The sequence below is a fragment of the Elgaria multicarinata genome, chromosome 3 (assembly GCF_023053635.1).
Source record: "Elgaria multicarinata webbii isolate HBS135686 ecotype San Diego chromosome 3, rElgMul1.1.pri, whole genome shotgun sequence".
In the NCBI taxonomy this organism is placed as follows: Eukaryota; Metazoa; Chordata; class Lepidosauria; order Squamata; family Anguidae; genus Elgaria; species Elgaria multicarinata.
This window is the reverse complement of record NC_086173.1, coordinates 62800515-62821341: the sequence shown is the minus strand read 5'-3', so window position 1 is coordinate 62821341 and position 20827 is coordinate 62800515. Positions and strand designations below refer to the sequence as shown.

Sequence of the window (20827 nt, the reverse complement as noted above, 5' to 3'; positions counted from 1 at the left end):
TGTGCTGGATCTGAGAATCAGCCTTGTAAGGGAGAGGAGCATCACATCTCCCCACTGGGGAGCTGGCCTTCAGCTGCCTTGGACACTCTACACCAACACCTGCTTGGGTGGCTATAATGGCGGTGGGCACACCCTTCTGAAAGGTCAGCATCTCCGCCTTCACCTCTGCCAATTCCTTGGATGCCAGGGGCATTCTGCACATAGAGGGGAGAGGAGCACTGTGTTTGTTTTGAGTTGAGTCTGAGATCCCTCCTGGGATAGGTGTGTGGGGAAAAGAGTGGCAGAGCATGAGGAAAATTCAGGGAACTCTGTTCTGCTGCTAATAAGCTTGCAGCTCAATGCATACAGGGCCCAGAATCCCAGGCTCATTAAACAAAGAAGACTTGAGATCAGAAAAACCTTTTCTGTGAATTTCCACTGACATAATTTAATTCTTACTACAACATCTGGAGCCTTTTACATTTTGAAAAGTGGTCAGGATTTTAGGACACAGGGATTTAGTAAGTGTTCAAGGGACATAAAGAGAGGTATCTAAAGTGAAGAAGTCTCAATACTTCTTGCAGCAAACACTACCTGATTTGTCATTGCAATTAGCCGAGCCTCAGGGGCTGGATGAAAGTAAGCAGCAGGCTGAATTTGGCCCACAGGCCCTAGATTCTTTGCCTTCGCTCTTAGGGCTTTTGCAAATACCTTGCCCCCTACCCTAACTAGTGGATTTGACTTTCTCCTTTACTATTGTGCTCGCTAAAGCCTGGTCCTGCATCAGTAGCATAATAATGGTACATATTAATGGGGAAATAGGGAGTCCCTACTACAGGGGAAAAAGCCACTTTTCTGTCCATTATAAATCTGCTTGAATTGGTGAGGCATTACTGGAAGAGAGAAGGTTGTTGTTGTTGTTGTTAAAAGCCTTTTAAAGAGCTGCCTGTGTGCTCATATGACAATGTGGGCGAACAACAACCAAGAGTTGAATAGGCATGATAGGAGTGTAGTTGCCTCTTACCAGTAGTGACATCATGGGAACTGGCCAATAAGCATCTATGACAGTAACGAAGTTACATCAATGGCGCGCTGATTGAGTAAATTGGAGAAAGAGTTATTATTTTTCCTAGCAGCTACAAGTTGCAGTTCGAATGCTGAAGCTGTGTGGTAAATTCACACATCCCTGTGCTTCGTGGAAAGGGTCAAAATAAGGGCACCACACAGAGACAAATGCTTTCTTGCACACATGCACATGTATACGAACACACCATTTATTTGACAGGAGTGGTTCAGCTTGCCAGTCAGGGAACTGCCTCCCCTGTTTCTTCCTGTGGCTCATTTCTGTTACAGGACTGTCTGTGCTATTCTCTCACCTCTGGGCCATCTCTATAAAGCAAATGGCAGACCATCTGGCAATTCCTCAGTGGCGAATTTTGGGTAAAGTAATGAAGTTGGGGCAAAAGTGAAAGGAAGAGGCTTCCTAAGGATCAACAGCAAGGAACAAGAACAACCAATTCTGAAGAGGATTCAGGCTATCTGAGCCACAGACAGCTCATGCTGCTTATTTAGCTGTAACTCAAGACCTGGGCTGTGTTTCCCAGGTTGCATTACTTTACTAGGGTATTAGAGGTGCTGATCCATGCTTGGCACCTGCCCGGGAATCTTCATACATTCCTTTTGCTTTGATATGAAAGCTGAGTTAGGCACTCACAGGTCAACCGTCGGCAGGGCTGTCCAACAGATTCCTCTTGCAACATCTCCATTGCTGGGGAGGGGTGTGTGTTTGTGTGTGTGTATATAGCGTTGGGGCAGCCCAACATTACACACACATTGGAAAACAAATTGCCATTGAGCAAATCCTGTCTTAATGAAGGCAGGCTGCCTAGAATTTAGGGGGAGAGCCAGTGTGGTGCGGTGGTTTGAATGTAGGACTAGGACTGGGGAGACCTGGGTTCTAATCCTGACACGGCCATGAAGCGCACTGGCTGATTTGGGGCAGGTCACTGACTCTCAGCCTAACCTACCTCACAGGCTTGTTGTAAGGATAAATTGGAGAGGGGAAGGATCATGTGACCACCTTGGGCTTCTTGGAGGAAAAGGCAGGATAGAAATGTAACCGCCCAGAGAGCTTTGGCTGTTGGGCGGTATAAAAATGTAATAAATAAATAAATATTAAATTACATATTAGAGCCAGTGTGGTGTAGTGGGTAAAGCGTTGGACTGGGAGTCGGGAGATCCGGGTTCTAGTCCCCACTCGGCCATGGAAACCCACTGGCTGACTTTGGGCCAGTCACAGACTCTCAGCCCAACCTACCTCACAGGGTTGTTGTTGTGAGGATAAAAATGGAGAGGAGGAGGATTATGTACTCTGCCTTGGGTTCCTTGGAAGAAAAAAGGAGGGATATAAATGCAAATAAATAAATATTTCCTGAATGGCTGGATAATGATTAGGTTGTTTACTGCTTCTGCAGAAAAGAGGACTTTGATGCTATTGGACCAAGTTTTACTTGTTAAGGATCTTGTGCTGAATGCTCAAATACTCTAAAAGTAGCATCTTTTCTCTGTCTTTGGCATCCCCGTCACCACACACAAATATGCACCTCCCGTAACCATTGACCCTTAAAAAAAAACAACGATCCAAGAGATGCCAACTCCTGCATCAATTGTGCGAATGAGTTCTAGTTCCCATCTTCCTGGTGTGAATAATGTAGTGTATCTCTGCTGTCGGCATAAAGGACAGAAGTAGAATAAACCATGGACGTCCGATATGTACAAGTACATCTCACGTATAAGCTCTGCCCCTTGGCCACCGTCGGTTCTGCTGAGCCCCTCCTTTGGCTTCTGAGCAAGGGGCCCACCTCATGAGCCACAGCGATGGCCGGGATTCTCCTAGTGTTCCTTTGTGGAATGTACTTTTGCCTTCCTTGTTGACTCTGGGATAGACAGTTACGCAACAGGTGAAAGTGCTCCGACTATGGAGCTGGTGCTGCCTTGTCATGCTACTGTGGATGACCCAGGGGTCTTTCCTTTCAGGATCTCTTCCTTCTTGGGTACTGTTCAATAAAGGGTCCAACACTGCCATGTGCGATGTTTGTTTCTCTGTTGCTAGGGAGTGGTAGATAGGGATCCATTTACCCCAACTTGGTTGGATGTGGCCTAGGGTTGGAACTCTGGGCGGGGGGGGGGCAGTGAGGGAAACTTGGGGTGGGGGGGAGAGGGAGGGATAATGCAGGGCGGGGTGTAATGAAGCCTGCTGAGAATCTTCCTGTCAGGGTTAGGCTGTTGAAAAAAATAGGATGGGGGTGGGGGATCACATTGGTTGCCAGGGGAAGAAGATGGGCCGCAAGGGCTGATTGGCCTACGCAGCAGCTAGGCTGTGGGCCTTTGGGTGGGTGGCTCTGCCTCTTTCCTAGTGTGGGGTTGTGCCCTGGATTCAAACCAGGGACTTCCAGTGGGCAAAACACAAGCTGTTTCCCTTGGCTTTGAGCCTCCTCCTGCAGCCCCTGAGCTCCTACCATCTATGACTGGGTCTTAGGGCTGGAGGTGTTGGGGAGGATGACAAATGCCCCATGATGCACCCCATTGCTGGCTCCTGCTGACCGACTAAGGACCCGATCTGTGCTGTCTGCACAGAGGGTTGAAGTCCCAGGCGCTCCCTCCTTCCCTCTCCCTCTCCCTTTTACCCCTATCATGACTAGTCATCAAGGGCTACTTTTCAGTGGTGGATGAGGCCAAATGTTCCAAAATTGCGAAGAACGCCAGCATATGTTTAAAAGTTCTTCCTGCCAGTAACTAAGCCTTAAGGAGAGGCATTTAAAATGTGGAGTGGGGGAATTGCACAAAAGCCAGGAAACCACTAAACAACTGGTGGTTGGGGGGGGGGGGGGAGGAAAGGTGTGTGGCCATTTAGGGAATCTGGAGAGCTGGATTTGGCTGAGGTTCCATGTCACGGCAGTAGACACTTATTTCCCAGAAGGCAAAGCAGTGAGACTATAAGAAAAGTAACTTGCTGAAGAGTCTGAGTGCCACTTCTTGGAACTCACAGCTTTCTGCTCCAAGTCCCATTTCACAGAAGACAAAGTGATGAGTCTCAACAGCTTGGCTAGGAAGAGGTGGGGCCTGAGTCCCAAATCACATATTTGCCCCTGCACAGCACCACAAAATGCCTATTTCACTGGTGATGCTCACAGAAATGTAAACCCCCACCTAGTCAAAACACACCACGTATACGGCATAAGTCACCACTTATACACCATAAAACCCAGGCAAAACACTCACACACACCCCACAGGCAACACACACACACACACACACAAACAAGCATAGCACAGGCAGAACACCCCTGTCACTCTCCTCCACCCCCTCTAACCTGTCAAGATGCTGTCTACCACCTTTCAGCTTACCTTTTTTGTTTTGCTGGGAAGGGGCTGTAGCCACCTCTCCCCCCAATTTTAATTTTTTAAGACTGCCTCTCAGACCCGCATGGGGCCCAGAGGCATTCTTGGAAATAAAAATGGCATTGGTGGGCAGCATTTTACTTTGCAACATGCCAGCCTCTTGGTTAATTTTTAAAAACATCTATTAAAATAAAAATCCAGGGGGGTCAGGAAGCTTGGTGGGCACCAAGAGGAGTGTCTTTGTGCCCATGGGAACCACGCTGGAGACCCCAGGAGTATAGGAATGCTCTGCCCAAGGCTGTCTTGTTCTTCTTGCCTGTTTGCCAGGGTGGAAAGTGATTGGATCAAGGGATGGGGTGGGGAGCTTGAGCTTCATTTGCTAAGTGTACTGAGTGCTCTTCTGTGGTTCCGTGATCTCCCTTGTCTGGTTTTTTCCCCCTTTTAGGTGGAGCCCAATGCCACCATAGCAGAAATCAAGTCCCTCTTCACAAAGTCCCGTATGTATGAAATAAACCTTCATGTGTGAATAGACACAGATCTTTTACTTGTTTTGCCCCTTGTCCTGTCCTTTCACAATGGGATTGTCCCTATGATGGAGGGACAGAGTGTTGAAAGGGCTGACTAGTTTGGCTTCATGCGTAAAATTATCCACTGTTAATCCTCATCATGTCACTTAAATAATCTACCCTTGAAAATGCTGTCATCTCAGATTATTCTTTAATTGGAATCAACTTCCGAAAGACCAATAGCTTTTAATTCTGAATGTTCATTTCATCTCAGCAGACTTCAGGGAATGGAAGATTTGCATTAAATAAGTTTCTTTATCCCTTCACTTATTGGCATGTTTCTTTGAGTTGGTGTGTGTTTACTGCAGAAGATGGAGGAATCTGAATCAGGCAAGAGGATTGGAGAGTTGTATGTGTCCACAGGAACTGGAATTACTTAACACTGTAGATTGTGTTACATAGTTATTAGAAAGCATTTGAAGGAGTAAAGAGCAGCTAAGGCTGCAGTCATATACCCACGTGGGATTCAGAGAGCAGCTATAAGGGTGCAACTCTGTCCTTGGAACTTAGCCAGTCTGCTATACAAGAGTCATTAGCAGGCTCCCAGGGCAGGAGCCTCCTTTCCCTGGCAGACAGAAAGATGTGATGGAGGTGACTGGCCAGCATGATTTGGTGCTACTCCACCGCCATTTTCATGATGAATCTCTTCTATGGAGTGCACCTAAGGGATTGAACAGCCTTCCCAAACCTGGGGCCCAGCTGGGAATGATGGGAGTTGCAGCAACACATCTGGAGGGTCCCAGATTGGGGAAGGCAGTGGTAGAGTATCCCTGGTATCTCCAGTTAGGGCTGGGAAAGAGTTCCTGTCTACAGTCCTGGAGAGCCACTACCGGTCTGTGCAGACAGTATTGAGCTAGATGGACCAGTGGTCTGACTCGGCATAAAACAGGTTTATGTTTCCGTTTCCAGATCCTCAGTGGTATCCAGCTCGACAGTCTCTGCGACTAGATCCCAGTAAGTATCATAAAATGTTCTGCTGTTCTGGCATCTGTTCTTCAAGGTAACTTGTCTTGGCAATGAAGATATATATATATCCAAACTAGGCTGGTATTCTGCATGGGATAGGGTTGCTGAGTCTTGGACCAGAGAATGCAAGTGATTTTTGGCCTTGGAAATTTGTGTGAGAGGCCTATCTGAAAGCTTGTACAACCTGGCAAGAAGCAGTCATTTCTGGAAATCCGTATACATGGGTTGGGTGAGAATATAACTCAGCACCCATCATCTGTTTTGGAGTCTCTCCCATCCCCACTTGTGGCAGCTTCCTCCTTCTGGATGCCAGGCAGTCAGAGCTGCCCTTGCATGCAGCCAAAGGCATCGTCACTGTTTGGTATCCCAGCCAAGGTGATTGAGGCAACTGGAGCTTCATTGTGAGTTCTCCTCTCTTCCAGAGGGGAAGTCTCTAAAGGATGAGGACATCCTTCAGAACTTGCCAGTGGGCACCACAGCAACCCTGTATTTCCGGGACCTGGGAGCCCAAATCAGCTGGGTGACGGTGAGTAAGTGTGCTTCTTCTCGCCCCAAGTGAACCCACGCCCACTCCTTGCCCATGCCTTTTCTTACCCTTCCTCATCATACCTTTCCAGGTCTTCCTCACGGAGTACGCTGGGCCCTTGCTCATCTACTTGCTCTTTTACTTCCGGGTGCCCTTCATCTATGGCCGAAAGTATGACTTCACCTCCAGCAAGTACTCAGTTGTGCAGTAAGTATCTTACAGGCCAAGGCTGTTTTATGTCTGGCTTTTACTGGAATACTGCCCAATAACATACTTGGGAAGTGGGCCCAAGGAAAAGCAATGCAGTGGGTAAAATACGTATCCCATTTTCCTTCCTTTTCTCGGACTGGCCTCTTTCCATTCTCACATCCTCTTCTTTGGATGGGAAGATTCACTGCATCACAGTCAGCGTTTCCAGAAGCAGTATTTGAGCTGGCAGGGCTGAGCACTGGACTCTTTGTGGCTTTTGGGCCTAATTGGAGCATCGCAGGGGTCAGTGGCTTCCCCATTCACTGTGACGAGATTTTAGGTTGATGTGTCAGTCTATTTCTGGGGTATTTATCCTGAACCTGCTAGTTAAACCCTCCTGCAGTTGGTTAAGGGAGATTTCAGAAAAGGTCTCCAAATAGTCCCCCTGATGAAGGGAAGTCCAAAATATGAAAGCCCAAAGCAGAGCACCAGGAGGACTTGTGGAGAGCTGGTTGTACCTTCCTTCTGCAAGATGCTGCTGCTAAAGGTTGCTGTATTTCTCTTGTACATTATACTGCCTTATATCATCTCCTCCCTGTTTTTCTTCCCAGCCTGGCCTGCATTTGCCACTCTTTCCACTACGTCAAGCGTCTCTTGGAGACACTCTTTGTCCACAGGTTCTCCCACGGAACAATGCCCTTACGTAACATCTTCAAGGTGAGCCGTTCTGAAGGAGGTGGGGCAGGAAAGGGCAAGCCATAGGAGGGCTGGGGAGGGCCGCCCTCCAAAGTGCTGCTTGCAGTTTTCAAATAGCAAATAGCACTGGACATGTATTCATGGGTTGAAGGGAGATGAGGCTGGCCCCGTCCTCTGCTTGAGCCTTCCCCTGGCCCTGAGGTTGGTTGGCGGGTGCCATTGCCAACCCTTGTTTTGATTGGGTTCGCTGGAGAGCCGCTGCTTCATGTGCCGCTTCTCATTCTTTCTCCAGAACTGCACTTACTATTGGGGCTTTGCTGCCTGGATGGCCTACTATATCAACCACCCTTTGTATACTCCGCCTGGTAAGTTGGAAAAAAAAATGAAAAGAAGAGCATGCAAGGTCTTGGTGGCCACTGCTGGCCAGAGAACCCAAGTGGCCTTTTAAAGGAGCTGGATGTTAAATGGGATTATTATTTTTCTTGCCTTGTAATTTACCAGATCCTGAGGATCTTGGGAGCTGCACGAGTCAGTTGTCTACACTGCTACATGTTATTAGTTGCCGATTGGCTGTGGGTATTCCTTGCATCTGGGAGGTGCAGAAATATGATGGATCCATAATTCAGCAGAACCCCAGCTTTCATTCTCCCTCCCCTTTTTAAATGAAAGGCTCTGGGCCTTATTGCTACCAAAATAAGCTTGAAAGCGTGCGGGCAATGCCTGGTCAAACTGTCAAGTCAGGGGTAGTGGTACGCATGCGCTGGTGTCAAGCGAGACTCCCATGTTTTCAGGAGGCAGGTTCTCCAGTGACAAAATAAGGAAGTTCATGCAAACTCTTGTATGTTCTCCACCCAAGGGAGAGGTCCATAATTCCCCCCCTCCCTGCTTTTCCAGGATTGCCCAGACTAAATAACTGCATGTGAGCTAGCATCCCTCTCCCCTGCTTCCTGACTGATCTCCCCTGCGTGTGGGTGATTCTCTCACATGGCTGGGATCATTCAGCCACTTGGGAGATACAGACCCACTAGACCCACCTGCCCTGCGAGGATGCCGCTTGTTACGTCTCTTTATGAGCCACCGATCTCCTTCCTACAAGGAGACGTAGGCAGATGAATAACTCATGCAGGCTGATGGAGAGCTGGCCTCCTCCATGAGTGGGCATGTCTTGTTTTGCGTTGTGGTTTGACTAATGTCGGAGAGGCCTGGGCTCCAAATCCCTACTCAGCCATTAAACTTGGGCCTGACATGGTATCTCCGCCAAGCCTGCCTCGAAAAGTTGCTAGGAGGATAAAAACCAGGATGGGGAGGGAACCACATACACCGCTCTCTCCTGGAGTAAAGGCAGGATATAAATGTAATATTCCACCTTCAGTTTGCCTGATGTAAATTTCTCCAAACTTTAGGTTAGTATATCAGGATTAATCTAGCAAGATGTTGTATATAAAAAAGTTATTTGACAGCAGACATAACTTTTCTGGACTTCCTGTACATGTCCCGTTTGGTTTGGTTTCATTGTTATGCCTGACATAACACACTGCTGATTTAGTCTTTCTTTACCAACTTGTAAATATTTGAAAAATGACAACAGATCCCCTTCTATTATTATTTTGAGGTTAAACATACCCGTTATCTTAATTTTCTTGTATGATTTATCATTCCCACCCTGTATCTGGTTAGTAGAGATGTGAGCAGGAAGAAAGCATTGATGACTCTTCCAGGGTGGTTAAGTGAAGCCTCTCTCCCTTTTTCGTTCCCCTTCCAAGAAACTCCAGTTTCATCACATGCAGCTTCACAATATAACTATGTAGTCGCTTGTCATGTTATTCTGGGAAATGACTCTGAGATCTAGTGTCACTGTGGGATCTGCTGCTTGTGGGATCATGCTGTTACCCTAACATGCTAATGTCTCTCTGTTTTCTTGCTCCCTCATCCCTCTTCAGCATATGGACATGAACAAGTGAAACTGGCACTTATGATATTCTTGGTAAGGATTTGTAGACTCTTCAGGATGGGGTGGAAAAACCCATATAGGATTGAAAGTAATGGTGGTGGAGGAAGGATATGATAAAAAGCAAGGCAGTAAAAGTGGGGTTTGGGACTGTGGGCAGACTCTGGCTGGAAGCTCACCCCAAGCCATGGCAAGAGTGCAAAGACAAGGAACTGTTGTGCAGAGACCCAGCTGTGCCACACCCAGGGCAACCTATTTGTGGGTCATTTCTGGAAGGAGGGAGCTCCGCCGACCTGCCTCCTTCCAGAAAGGAGGTTTGTCTCGGAAACACTGAATTGCCATTGCACGACTGGTGGAGCTGCTTGTGCAACAGAAAATCAGCAGGGGCATATAAGCATCCCATTGAATTCTGCCCAGTGATTCAAGATTCTTTTTAAGGCTTGTATACAAGCAACTGATTTAAGTTTATTTTTCTTTATTTGTAAAGCTCAAGAGTCTGAAGCAGGAAAAAACCCTATACCAAAATAGCAATCGGATTTTACCTTCTCTGTATCTTTAGAGTCTATGTACTATTTGCGCAACATTTTTCTCTTACCAAAGGTCACTGCTTTGGATTTAGAGTAGTTAACAATCAACTCGTTTTGATTGTTCTGTAATCTTCTCGTGCCTACTTGAGATGTTCATTATAAAACCTGAGTGGCATAAAGAAGTATTTAGAATCTTAGACTTGCAAAAATTTTGATTATGCAAAGCTGGAAATATGTAGGAATCTCATCCTTAAGAATATAATTTGAACCTGCTTGGACCTGTAGACATATTTTTGTGTAAAGCACCCTAATTAAAAATCAAAGTCAGATCAGATCACACCAATGAGAAAACAACAATCCCTCCTTGCATTGGCGCATTCCTGTCTATGCCTTTCCCTCCATGCTCTTGCCTGAGAATTTTGCTACTTTTGTGCAGAAACTGTACGGCTTTTGGTTGGTAAGGGGAGCTGTGAGAGGTCAGGGTTTGGCCGTTGTATGTTGACACTGGCTCTCTTTCCTCCTGCAGGTCTGTCAGCTGGGAAACTTCTCAATTCACATTGCTCTGCGGAACTTGCGCCCTGCTGGTGAGCGGAGGGGAGGGCTGTGGGGAGCCTGCCACCTTGGGCTAAACTGGAAGCAAAGACCAGTAGCAATGGAAGGACCTACTGGTCTGCTTTCAGGCTGTTGGGCCGAAGGGACACACACCATGAGATGCGGTGGGTTCATGGCAGATGAAACCCAGCATGCTCTGTCTTTGATGGCTGAGGGAAGAGACTGCTGAGATTTGAGCAGGCCTGAAAATGCTACTGTTAATAGTGAACTCCAGTCCCATGTAAACTTGCACAATTCATTTTTTGTAGCAACGCTGGGATTTGCGGAGTTCTTTTTTTTTTTTTTCAGGAAAAGGATTTGAGTGAGAGAGAATAGAAGGGTGTGTGATAAAGAGGGTAGTAAGGATGCAAACTTAGTATTCTATATGAACCAGAGATTGTTGCTTAAAATAAACTCTGGTTAGCTTCGAAAGAAACCAACCTAAAAACAAAGAAAACCAGAGTATGTTTTAAATCACTATCTGGTTTGTCTGTAACACTGAGGTAGGATTCTAAAAAAGTGAAACGAAATGCTACTGATGTTGACCTCCCAGTAGCGGGAGGCTTTGCTCAGGCTTGTTCCGGTTCATACATGTAGAGCCAAAACATGGTTTAGGGTTCTTTGTGAACCAGCCCACTGTCTTCATGAAATAAATCAAATTCTTTTTTATTCCCTCTAGGTTCCAAGGCCAGGAAGATCCCATATCCTACGAAGAACCCCTTCACGTGGCTTTTTTTGCTGGTCTCGTGCCCTAATTATACCTATGAGGTGAGAAAGGAATAGAGCCTTAGTGCAAATTGGAGAGGCTTGAATCCAGAAGAGAACTTCTCTTGTCCCCATGTATCTTGTTCTGTACTCCGTTTCACATGAAGCACATGGCTAGATTGGCAATTTCAAGGCAGGCATCCAGAGAGCTTAGCTTTCACCTCTTCCAACTCCATCATGAACTCTTTTGTGTACATTGGCTCCTGAACACTATACAAGATACTGGTGTGTGTTTTTTCTTTAGTTCTCATACCTCATATTCAGCCATTTTGAGATCTGATACCCTGCTTGCCGGCTGTAATGAAAAACTGTTGGGTTAACTTACAGAGTTCCCCTCTCTTATTACACTGCAGAGGAAACATTGGGTGAATTTTGGCTTAATGCTTGCTGAGATAAATGTTAACCTTGCTCCATAAGATGTGCTTTTGTTGTACTCAAAACTCCCACTCCTGATTTTCTGTGGCCTAATCTTCTCTTGCAAAATGAATTTTATAGGCCCTTTCCAACTCTACTATTCTATAATTCTATGATAGATTGCCCATTGTAGAATCTTCAGACCTGTTTTAACCCTGGCTGCTGTACTCATCTGAGCTTTGATATTTCTGCTGCATTGATAGTGGAGCAGCCACTTCCTTCTGTTTACACATCAATCTTTGACCTAAATCCAGTCTAGAGGAGCTGGGTGCTTGGACAGGGTGTATTTAAGGGGAAATAGTGTACTCCAGAGATTTTTCAGAGATGAGCAGGGCTGTGCCTCTTCTCTCTCTTATAACTGTGGGTGGCAACCAAAACAGCTGACGAACACATAGCTCATGTTTCAGAAGTCTTACTTGCATTGGCCTTTCACTATCCTGAGCTGGTGCTTTCTTCCTCTTCTAGGTGGGATCCTGGATTGGTTTTGCCATTATGACTCAGTGCCTCCCAGGTAAGTCCTGGCCTGGACATAACGAAGATGTCATGGCTTTGCTGTAGTTTCCCCTAATAACAACTGACATGGGAGCTAATTGTGTGGCTGAGTACCACTTCTTCCTTCTTCCTCCCCCAGCCCTTTTTCATTTTGCTCTTAGAATTGCCTGTCCTTATGACACAGAATGCCGTGTAACGCTCTCTTCTTTACCAACAGTGGCTCTGTTCTCCCTGGTTGGATTTATCCAAATGACCATCTGGGCAAAGGGGAAACACCGAAGTTACCTGAAGGAGTTCCGGGATTACCCACCACTGCGTTCACCCATCGTCCCTTTCCTGCTCTGAGCTGGAGGTGGGATGCCTCTAGGTCTGGGCCGGTAGTTTTGATTTCGTTTTTTTTACCTTGTGAGCGGCTGTGATTGGAGTCTAAAATGGGGTTTTCTCTTGCTGTCTGCACTATGATTGGAGGGAAGCTGTAGGGATCCTTGCTTCTGCAAGTTACTGTCCGCCCTGCCCCACACATCTTTGTCCATATCCCATTCCTGAGGCTTTCTGAGTTTGGAATCAGCGTTCCCCACAAAGCGCCATAAATCCAAAGGCTGCAGCAGAGAACAGAGGGAACAATCCAATTTTACGGAGAACTAACCACACTGAAGCAGCTGCTGGGCATTATATCTGCAAGAGCAGGTGCCAAAAACTGAATCTAGGCAGCTGAAGCCTGATCCAAAGAGAAGAGGCGTCTCTCCTCTTAACTGCTCTGGGCAACAGGCCTCAGCTCATAATTTTAGAGGGGCTCAGCGGCCCCCAAGCTCAGCTTTGGGCATCCTTCTCGACTAAGTGAGCCCTCTAGTGGCTGTTACTGTGACAGCATAAGCTGCCTGTGTCACTTTTCTTTGGGTCTTAGTAGTAGCTTTCTCAAGGGAGTGATAGCGATAAGGCCTCACGATGAGGCTGACTTCCCCTCTTACCCAGCATGGTTTTGTGCATCCTTTGGCCCTTGCTCAACTGATAGGCGTTGGTACTTGAGACCCACACTTTAAAAGCAGCTCAATGGAGAGATGGTGGGAACAATACAGTCGCTGTATTTTCCCCCCAAGGCGCATTTGGTTATGTAATTCTAGCTACACGGAGCAGACAAGGAGGTGCAGATTTGTAGCAAGATATGTGGGAGTGATGAAATACTGGTGCTATAGAAACAAAGAAGGGGGGAATTGGGTGTGGTCTGGGAGCAGCTACAGCATTGTGTGGGTAGCTTCAGTAGCGCACAGTGCAAACCCAAGCGTTAAGTCTTAAGTGCAAATGCCTCCCCCTTTTCCCTTAGTAAATGGATTCTAATTAGCACTGAGCAGCCCTGCTTTTTCGCCCTGCTCCACTTGCTAAGCAGAAAGCAAAACTCAGCTGTGGGGGAATGGTCCAGTAGGCCTTATTTAGTCGGTCCTGGTCATTGAATGAGGGTCTGAAAAACCAAGCTTTCCGCATCATTTTCTATTCTGTTGCCAGTCAATTCATGCATTTTCTCTGGACTACAGGTCCACTTCTGCCTAAAAGTGTGTGTTCTTTACCAAGTGGCCTCAGGGCTATAATTGAAAACTATACCTATAGCACCACTGAGCAGCTCTTGTAAAAAGACTGCTTTGAAGCAAGCCTTGTACCTATTTCTAGTTACTAAAGAAAGGAAGGGAAAGCGTGCAGTCTTTCTCTAGGAAAAGTGTTATTGAAATGGAGCTTCTCTGTGTTTGACAGTCTGAGAGGATCTTGCTTCTTTCCCCGTTTGTCTTAATGTTACTAAGGTTACAATCCTACACACACTTACTTGGGACTTACTTCAAAGCAAACATGCCTAGGGTCAGGCTGAAAGTTTGCAATAGTCTTAGTTCATGCTGCATGTGAGCAGCGAGATACTGGAAACCTGCTAGGCTCCATGGCAGCTGTTAAAATGAGCCATTGACTTGCTGTGGTCTGTTTCATGTGGAACTGACTTCCTGGAACTACACCAATAAAAATGATCCAGCCACTGGGTGGTGTCAGATTGTTTCTTTGTGGAGTTACATGCAGAAGTCTCACCCAAGAGAGGGCTACATACAAGGAAACCTAGTAGAGAAGGAAGAGCAGTTCTCTACTTCATATTGGGTTATCCTGTCTAAAAGATGGGCACAGGTAAGACGCTAAAAAGCAGAAGCGAACCAAGAAATGGCCACTCCGTAGCCCTATAAAAGTCTTCATTCTCACATGGTTAGAATCACACCGAGCTCTTACATAGGGGTGGTCGTCTGGAACAAGGAGCCCATTTGTACTCTCCATGAGTTAGAACCCTATGTGAACTAGGTTCTAAATGGCGTGGGGACCCTACAGCTGTAGACCCAATGTACATACACATTCCATGAGGAGGACTGGTGAGCCGGGATGGTTAGTCCACCCTGTACACCATCCTCCGAATCACACACTCCCTTCCAGCCTACTAAACAGCTGTTTAGGGGAGGCTGGCGTGGAGCAGACATAGGCAGTGAACTGCACTGCCAACTGCACTGAAGACCTTCAAGGCCCACCTGCCCATATGTGCTTTAGCAGAATCTGAGGAAACAATGTGCATGTTTCAACCAGGACCGGATAGAAAAAGGCTTCATACAACACTGGTGCGCCACAAAGTCTAGCTTCTCTAGATAGGTCTGGCACCACACCTTGCCCCGAGGACACTGGCTCTCTTTAATCCTTGCTTTACTACAACCTCTTATCATGTGGTGCAATATTCCCTGTGTCTCCCCCAAACTCAAAAGCAGGTGCCATTGGCCAGGCCAAAGTAGACTGAACGCTTATGCAATAAAATAGAGAACCAATTTGCATTCAGAAAAAGTAATCAAGTGTTAAAAATGGGGTGTGTGTTCTCTTTGCATTTCCTTTCAACAGTCAGTGCTTCCTACAGTCAGGAAGGGAATACCATCCCCATTACAAGATGGCCATATGATGGCGGGCATTCTCATTTGAACCTAGCAGCTAGACCTATTCCCATTCTAGAACTTTACGAGAAATTAAACATCCTTCAGCTCTACTGCCGAAGTCCCACCCTCATCCATTTCACGTTATGAACTCCAGTGATTGTTTCAGACCCAGCCACAGGATAATGTCTTTATTATTTTCAACAAAACAGACCCAGCGGTCTCTACAAGACGCTTGTGGAAGGATCCAAGAGAAACATCATAAAGTCAGTTAGGATGCTGCTGCTGCTGCTTTTTCTTTTTCTTCAATACGCTTCTTCCTAACCTTCAAGCGCCGCTCTCGTTCAAATTCCTTCATGCGCATGACATAGCTATGAGAAAGCAAATAAGGGCAGATCAGTTCAGAGCAGTTGACCCCTAAAAAAACCACTCTATTTTCCTATCATCATACTCCATGGTTTCTGGGCCAGAAGATGCTAGCTGGCTTGAATCCCTCATGAAAGTTATCCCACTTGTTTTCCTACATTTTATTTGAATAACACTTGATATAAAAAAAAATCTTGTAAAGTGGTTTACAAGCAAAATATTAATACTTAACAATTACAGGTACAAAATAAACAATTAGAAATGGAGCAGTATCATGAGATACTCTTAGCTTTTCATTTAGCTTCCCTACAAATGTCAGGTAAAACCGCGCTCTGAAATATCTGCCAGTTTAAGGCTCATACCTGTAAGAACTTGTATAAAAACTGAAATGATGTTCCCCAGAGCAAAGAATCAAAGCCAAATAGCTCACTCAACATCTAAGGAAACATATAAACCAAAACCCTACTCATACCATGGAAACTGGGACATGCTAACCACCCCCAAAAATACTATTTGTTCCAAGCTGTGCTGAATTTCTCATATTGGGAAGGGCGTAAGCTTTTCTGGGTGATACAGGAGTGTTTATAGACCAGGGGTCGCCAACCTTTTTAGACCTGTGAGAACATTTGGGAAGTTGAGACCACGCTGTGCGCACCACCACAAAATGCCTAATCATTTGATTGCTGTCACGTCTATGGATCTTTGGCTGCATCTTATTTAGCAAAAACTCTTGTTTTGGGTCTATTGGATGCCACAGTGTGTCTGCAATAAGAAACTGTCTAATACGGCTAATTGCTGGTGGTGCAATACACCTAATGCTTCTTTTACATATGTTTTGGTAATGTCCAGTAGTTGCTTCTTTTTGGGAGGAGGTTATTACACAGATAAATTTTGTACTGGAACGGCCTTTAATATTCACTGATATCCATGCTCTTTTAAATTATTTACCTGCTTCATGAAAATTAAATTATCACCATAAATGGATTCTCTGCACCCTTTTGACAGCTAAAAGACTGATACTACAACATTGGAAGGATAAACACTCACCTATACTGCAATGGATTGAGAACCTTATGATGCTTTCAATATTTGAATAGGTGACATAAACTCCAACTTCAAATTGATACTTATTTGAATATTGGTTCACTTTTGTTGAAACCCAAAGTTAAATGCATTTCATATAAATCCACATATGTATATTAAAAAACGGGAATTTGGGGAGGGGGGCCTGGGCACCACATTGGGGACTCCTCTGCAGGTACCACTGCAGATGACTGTGGGCACTGCATTGGGGACCCCTGTTGTTGACCCATCTCCACGACCAGGTTAGGAGGGTTTCTGAACTGCAGCTAATTTATAAAGCAAGTTTAAAAAAAGGCAAAGGTAAGCAATGAACAAGGAGGGAGGCATGGCTGCAACTTACTCCAGGTGCTCACAGTAATCCCAGTCATGACGTTCATGTTGACACCCAAAGATATTAGGAAATTTGTCACGTTTGCATTTCATCAATTTCAAGAGATAATGGGCACAATAATCCCGCTGTTCCATCGGCAACTGGGCATCATTCATCTGCTGCTGTGTTGCTATCATCACTGTTTGGGAAAATGGAAGGGGAGGAAACATGCAGAAGTGAGGTTAAGAACCAGGCAGAAGTTCTTTACCAACATGAACTGTTTGAAAGCTCCATTCTACTGATGCTAAGAATGGTAGCATTTGAAAGTCCGATTTGCGCATTCATTTAGTTACTTTTTCTAATAGCTAATAGGCCATACCCAGTTTAAGACTCAAGAACTCCTGCCTCATAGGGATATAGACAGCAATCACAACCAATCAACAGTAGCTTTATGTAAAGGTTATTTCTTATTTTTGATCTGTTTTTGATGAATTTAATGTTTTATGATGCTGTGTTTTTAAGTGTTGCAAGACAGCCTGATTAGTGTATAGGAGCTAGACAGGTAGGGTAGAAAACTTTATATAAATACAGATATAAATACTTGTGCAAGGATACAGAATTCCTGTGCTGGACTTAGAGCTATGTGCCTGAAGTCTTATTTCAATATGTTTCAGGCAAGTGCATCATTGCCTTCCTCTATAAACAACATGGGCTATTTCAGGGCATTGACTGATAATAATGCTCTATTATTGCTAACATATATGCATTTTCCCCATAGTGGAGTAAAGGATGGCCATTCAAAAATAAAATAAAAAATGAGACATATTTCTGCATTTCATTTCCCTCTCACACCCACCCAAAACTTGAATTATAAGTGTGTGTGTGTGTGTGTCACTTCACACATCTGATGAAGGTGGCTGTAATCCCATAATTAATTTGTTCGTCTTAAAGGTGCCACAAGACTCTTATTTCCCCTGCCACAGACTATTAGAGAGTGCTGAGAAGAATCCCTGCCTGGCCAAAAGGTTCTGGGTTAAGTGAGATCCCATTCTCTGCAAGCAGCATTGCAGGGATACATTGCAGAATGCCTTGAACCTATACACATCAACAGCAGTGTTAACTGCAGGAAGCCCACTGCATAAAACCATTGAATCCTCTCCACCAGGTTTATGGGCAAGATGAGACCTGCAACCTGCTATCTCTAGACTCTTGCATTATAGGACAGGTTTGCAGTGTCTCCCTCTCTTCGTTTCAATTAGCTTCTTAAATTTTTATTCCACCCTTCCTCTAAGGAGTTTAAGAATACATACATGCTCCCTGCCCTGTTTTATCCTTACTACCACGCTACGAGGTATGGATTTGCACAAGTCCACCCTCACTCAGTCAGCTTCATGGCAGAGTGGGGCTATGAACCCTGCTGGCCTAATCCGACAGAGCCTTCCCCAAACCTGGTGCCCTTCAGTTGTGCTGGTCTGCGACTCTCTCCATTCCTGTTGGCTGGGAATGATGAGAGTTGTAAACCTGCACATCTGGTTGGCATCAGGTTGGTGGTAGTGGTGGTGAGGCTGCTCTAACCATTACTCCACACCGTCCCTTCTGTGCTGCCGTCGCCTCATTAACAGGTCAAGTGTCCTGCAGCCTAGGAAAAGGGGCTCCGCCTGCGCGCCCCCTTTGACCGTGACCGTGGTGGGGTGGGGAGACTGGGGCGCTCGGAGGAGGAGAATGACAGGGCGAGAGGGGGCGGAGCCAAGCGCTGGGTGACCTTCGCCTCAGCTCACCGCGTTCCTTGCGCTCGGGGAAGCCATACAGGGGGTCGAAGGTGGGCATGTTTAACGGGTCGGGCTCCACTTCCGCATCCCAGAGGTACCGGCGGGCCAGATGAGCCCCCATCGTCCCGGCCCTTCTCCCTGCCGCTGCTCGTCGTTGCTCTTCCCAATCCCCTTCTCCTGCTGCTCCTCCTCCTCCTCCTGACCCGGAACCGGAAGGAGCCCCTTTGAACAGAGACGATAAGCTAGAGCGGTGTCCTGAATTTCCGTTAAAAAAAAAATGGAACGCCTCCGTCGTAGATGTATAAAAAGGAAGAGTAGGCTTAACGACTTCGTGCATCTGTACGTCATTTCCTGATCCTCACTGAGAAGCCATTTTTAAATGTCATTTTGAAAAATGGGCCGAAGCGAACGAGTTATGTGTAGAAATCCAACGTAGAAGCGTTTGGTCAAAACAAAGTATCAGAAAAGAGGAATGCCCAATTAGAGAGGCTGTGGCTGGGAGACCGTAGTTAATGGCAGCCCTGCAGTGTAGTTAGCGCTGAATACCGAACGTGGTATTACACCCCGGTTGTAGGCGTGAGGCTGAGAGATTCAACAACGCTGCAGTGCTAAGTCCAGCAGTATTATGCAGCTTGGTCTTTAATAATAATAATAAAATAATAATAATAATAATAATAATAATAATAATAATAATAATAATAATAATAATTCTTACTCGCCTCTCCTTCTGGATCGAGGTGGGGTACAACACAAATGCAAACACAATAAAATACATAATAAAGTGTTGCCCTGTAGTCAACTGTTAATATGGCAGATCGGAGATAGGGCTAAGGCTGGTTTGGATTCCCAGATTTAAAAACAACCACCACCAAAAGCACGCAAAGTACTCTACTCAACATGTCTACTCAAAAGCAAGTCCCACTGGGTTCAATGAGGCTTACTATCAAGTAAGTGTGTTAGATCAATGTTCTTTTCACCCAAGGACGAAATCCAAACAGCCCTTAAGCACGACTCCACCATTCCAGCGACAGAGGGTTCAAAAGCGCTTTATTGATTAGTAATCAAGGCCTGGTCTCTTCAAAGGGAGCAATCAGACAAAGACATTGGGAATTCAGCACAGCATTTGAGCCTGCAAGGGGCAGGGCCCTGTTGCAGCATAAACCAATCAGAACATAACACTGGGGCATAGCTAATTATGCTAAACAGTTCTGTAAACAATACCTTTGGCCTGACAGTAAGTTACAGAAGTTAACTTTGACACAGCAGCACTGGAGCCAGCAGGAGCCAGAGCTCTTGTTTATGTTAGATAAGAAGGATGCACTCAAGGAGACATTCTCTCATACAGGACATCATGACATTTTGCCTGCAATATGATGGCTACTTTACAGTTTCCTGTTAAAAATGGAGAGACCTCTGCTAACAAGTGGGTACAGGATTTCAGTCAAATCTGCTTAACCCCCTCCCCTCAACGGCTTCCCAAGCTAAACCTGGCATTCAATTGCACACAGAAGCCTTGTAATCTATTGACTTGTGTGCATCAGAAAAAAGCAGGGATTCCTGTTTTGCTGCTAGCTTTTGATTGCTGAGGGGCACCTGCCACCCTGTTACATATACAGTATAACGTTGAATTTCTGTATTGATTTCTATGAACGGTTATCACTTCTACCACATTTAACAAAAATAAAAATGGTCTGCTATTGAAACTGGAAACTGCGCTGTATTTTTATATCTCGGTGGTAGACACAGAGCTCCAAGTGTAAAATGAAGATTCCAAATAAAGAAGAAAATAACATGTTTGAGTCTAATTTCTATCCCTATGGCCATTATGTTCTACAATTTAAATACAGATAGGGTGTCGCTCTGAACCTGGACCTCTGTGGTGAAAGTCCTATGTGTTTGGGTTCCGCTATTGCTACTCCAAGATGTGGGGCTTGGCTAAGGGCTCCATCACATCAGCAATTTATCGCACACTCGCTATGCCTGGTATGCGGTTCTGCAGCCCGTACTCACATGCTGTCATTCACGTCTTGCACTCATTCCATCTCTTCCCCTCCATGTTTCATTTCTTTTTGGAGCGGGGAAAGTCTGGATTATTTTCCCTCCATGTGAAATAAATGTGCTTCTCCCTCCTGTGTATTGGTGTCATTGCATTCTATCAGACTACCCCGTTCTTTGTTGTGTGTGTGTGTGTGTATCTAAGGGCAGTCTCACTAACAAAAGAGGAGGTGGTTCTGTGCTCAACCATGAAGGGGGAGGAAGAGAAATCCCATTTAACTTTATGTTCTTACTCCTGAGTAGGCATGACCA

General features: G+C 45.6%; 2 protein-coding genes across 3 annotated transcripts in view; one reads left to right on the top strand and one right to left on the bottom strand.

The window, feature by feature from the left end:
* The window catches only part of TECR (trans-2,3-enoyl-CoA reductase), a 36669-nt gene extending 22596 nt beyond the window's left edge, over positions 1-14073 (top strand). For both annotated transcript variants that reach the window (XM_063120496.1, XM_063120495.1), the window contains 11 exons: positions 4825-4876; positions 5855-5899; positions 6334-6437; positions 6529-6644; positions 7238-7343; positions 7615-7687; positions 9263-9306; positions 10324-10381; positions 11068-11156; positions 12033-12078; positions 12277-14073. In XM_063120496.1, coding sequence (XP_062976566.1) covers positions 4825-4876; positions 5855-5899; positions 6334-6437; positions 6529-6644; positions 7238-7343; positions 7615-7687; positions 9263-9306; positions 10324-10381; positions 11068-11156; positions 12033-12078; positions 12277-12404 — 861 coding nt within the window. In that variant the 3' untranslated portion in view covers positions 12405-14073. The remainder of the gene's footprint in view (positions 1-4824; positions 4877-5854; positions 5900-6333; positions 6438-6528; positions 6645-7237; positions 7344-7614; positions 7688-9262; positions 9307-10323; positions 10382-11067; positions 11157-12032; positions 12079-12276) is intronic.
* A 1095-nt stretch (positions 14074-15168) lies between these two features.
* NDUFB7 (NADH:ubiquinone oxidoreductase subunit B7) lies at positions 15169-18714 on the bottom strand. Its single transcript, XM_063123259.1, has 3 exons — positions 18530-18714; positions 16782-16950; positions 15169-15363 (listed from the first exon to the last, which is right to left on the bottom strand). The coding sequence occupies exons 1-3, from the start codon at positions 18639-18641 to the stop codon at positions 15264-15266; spliced, it is 381 nt and encodes a 126-aa protein (XP_062979329.1). The 5' UTR covers positions 18642-18714; the 3' UTR covers positions 15169-15263.
* Between the last annotated feature and the right edge of the window lie 2113 nt (positions 18715-20827).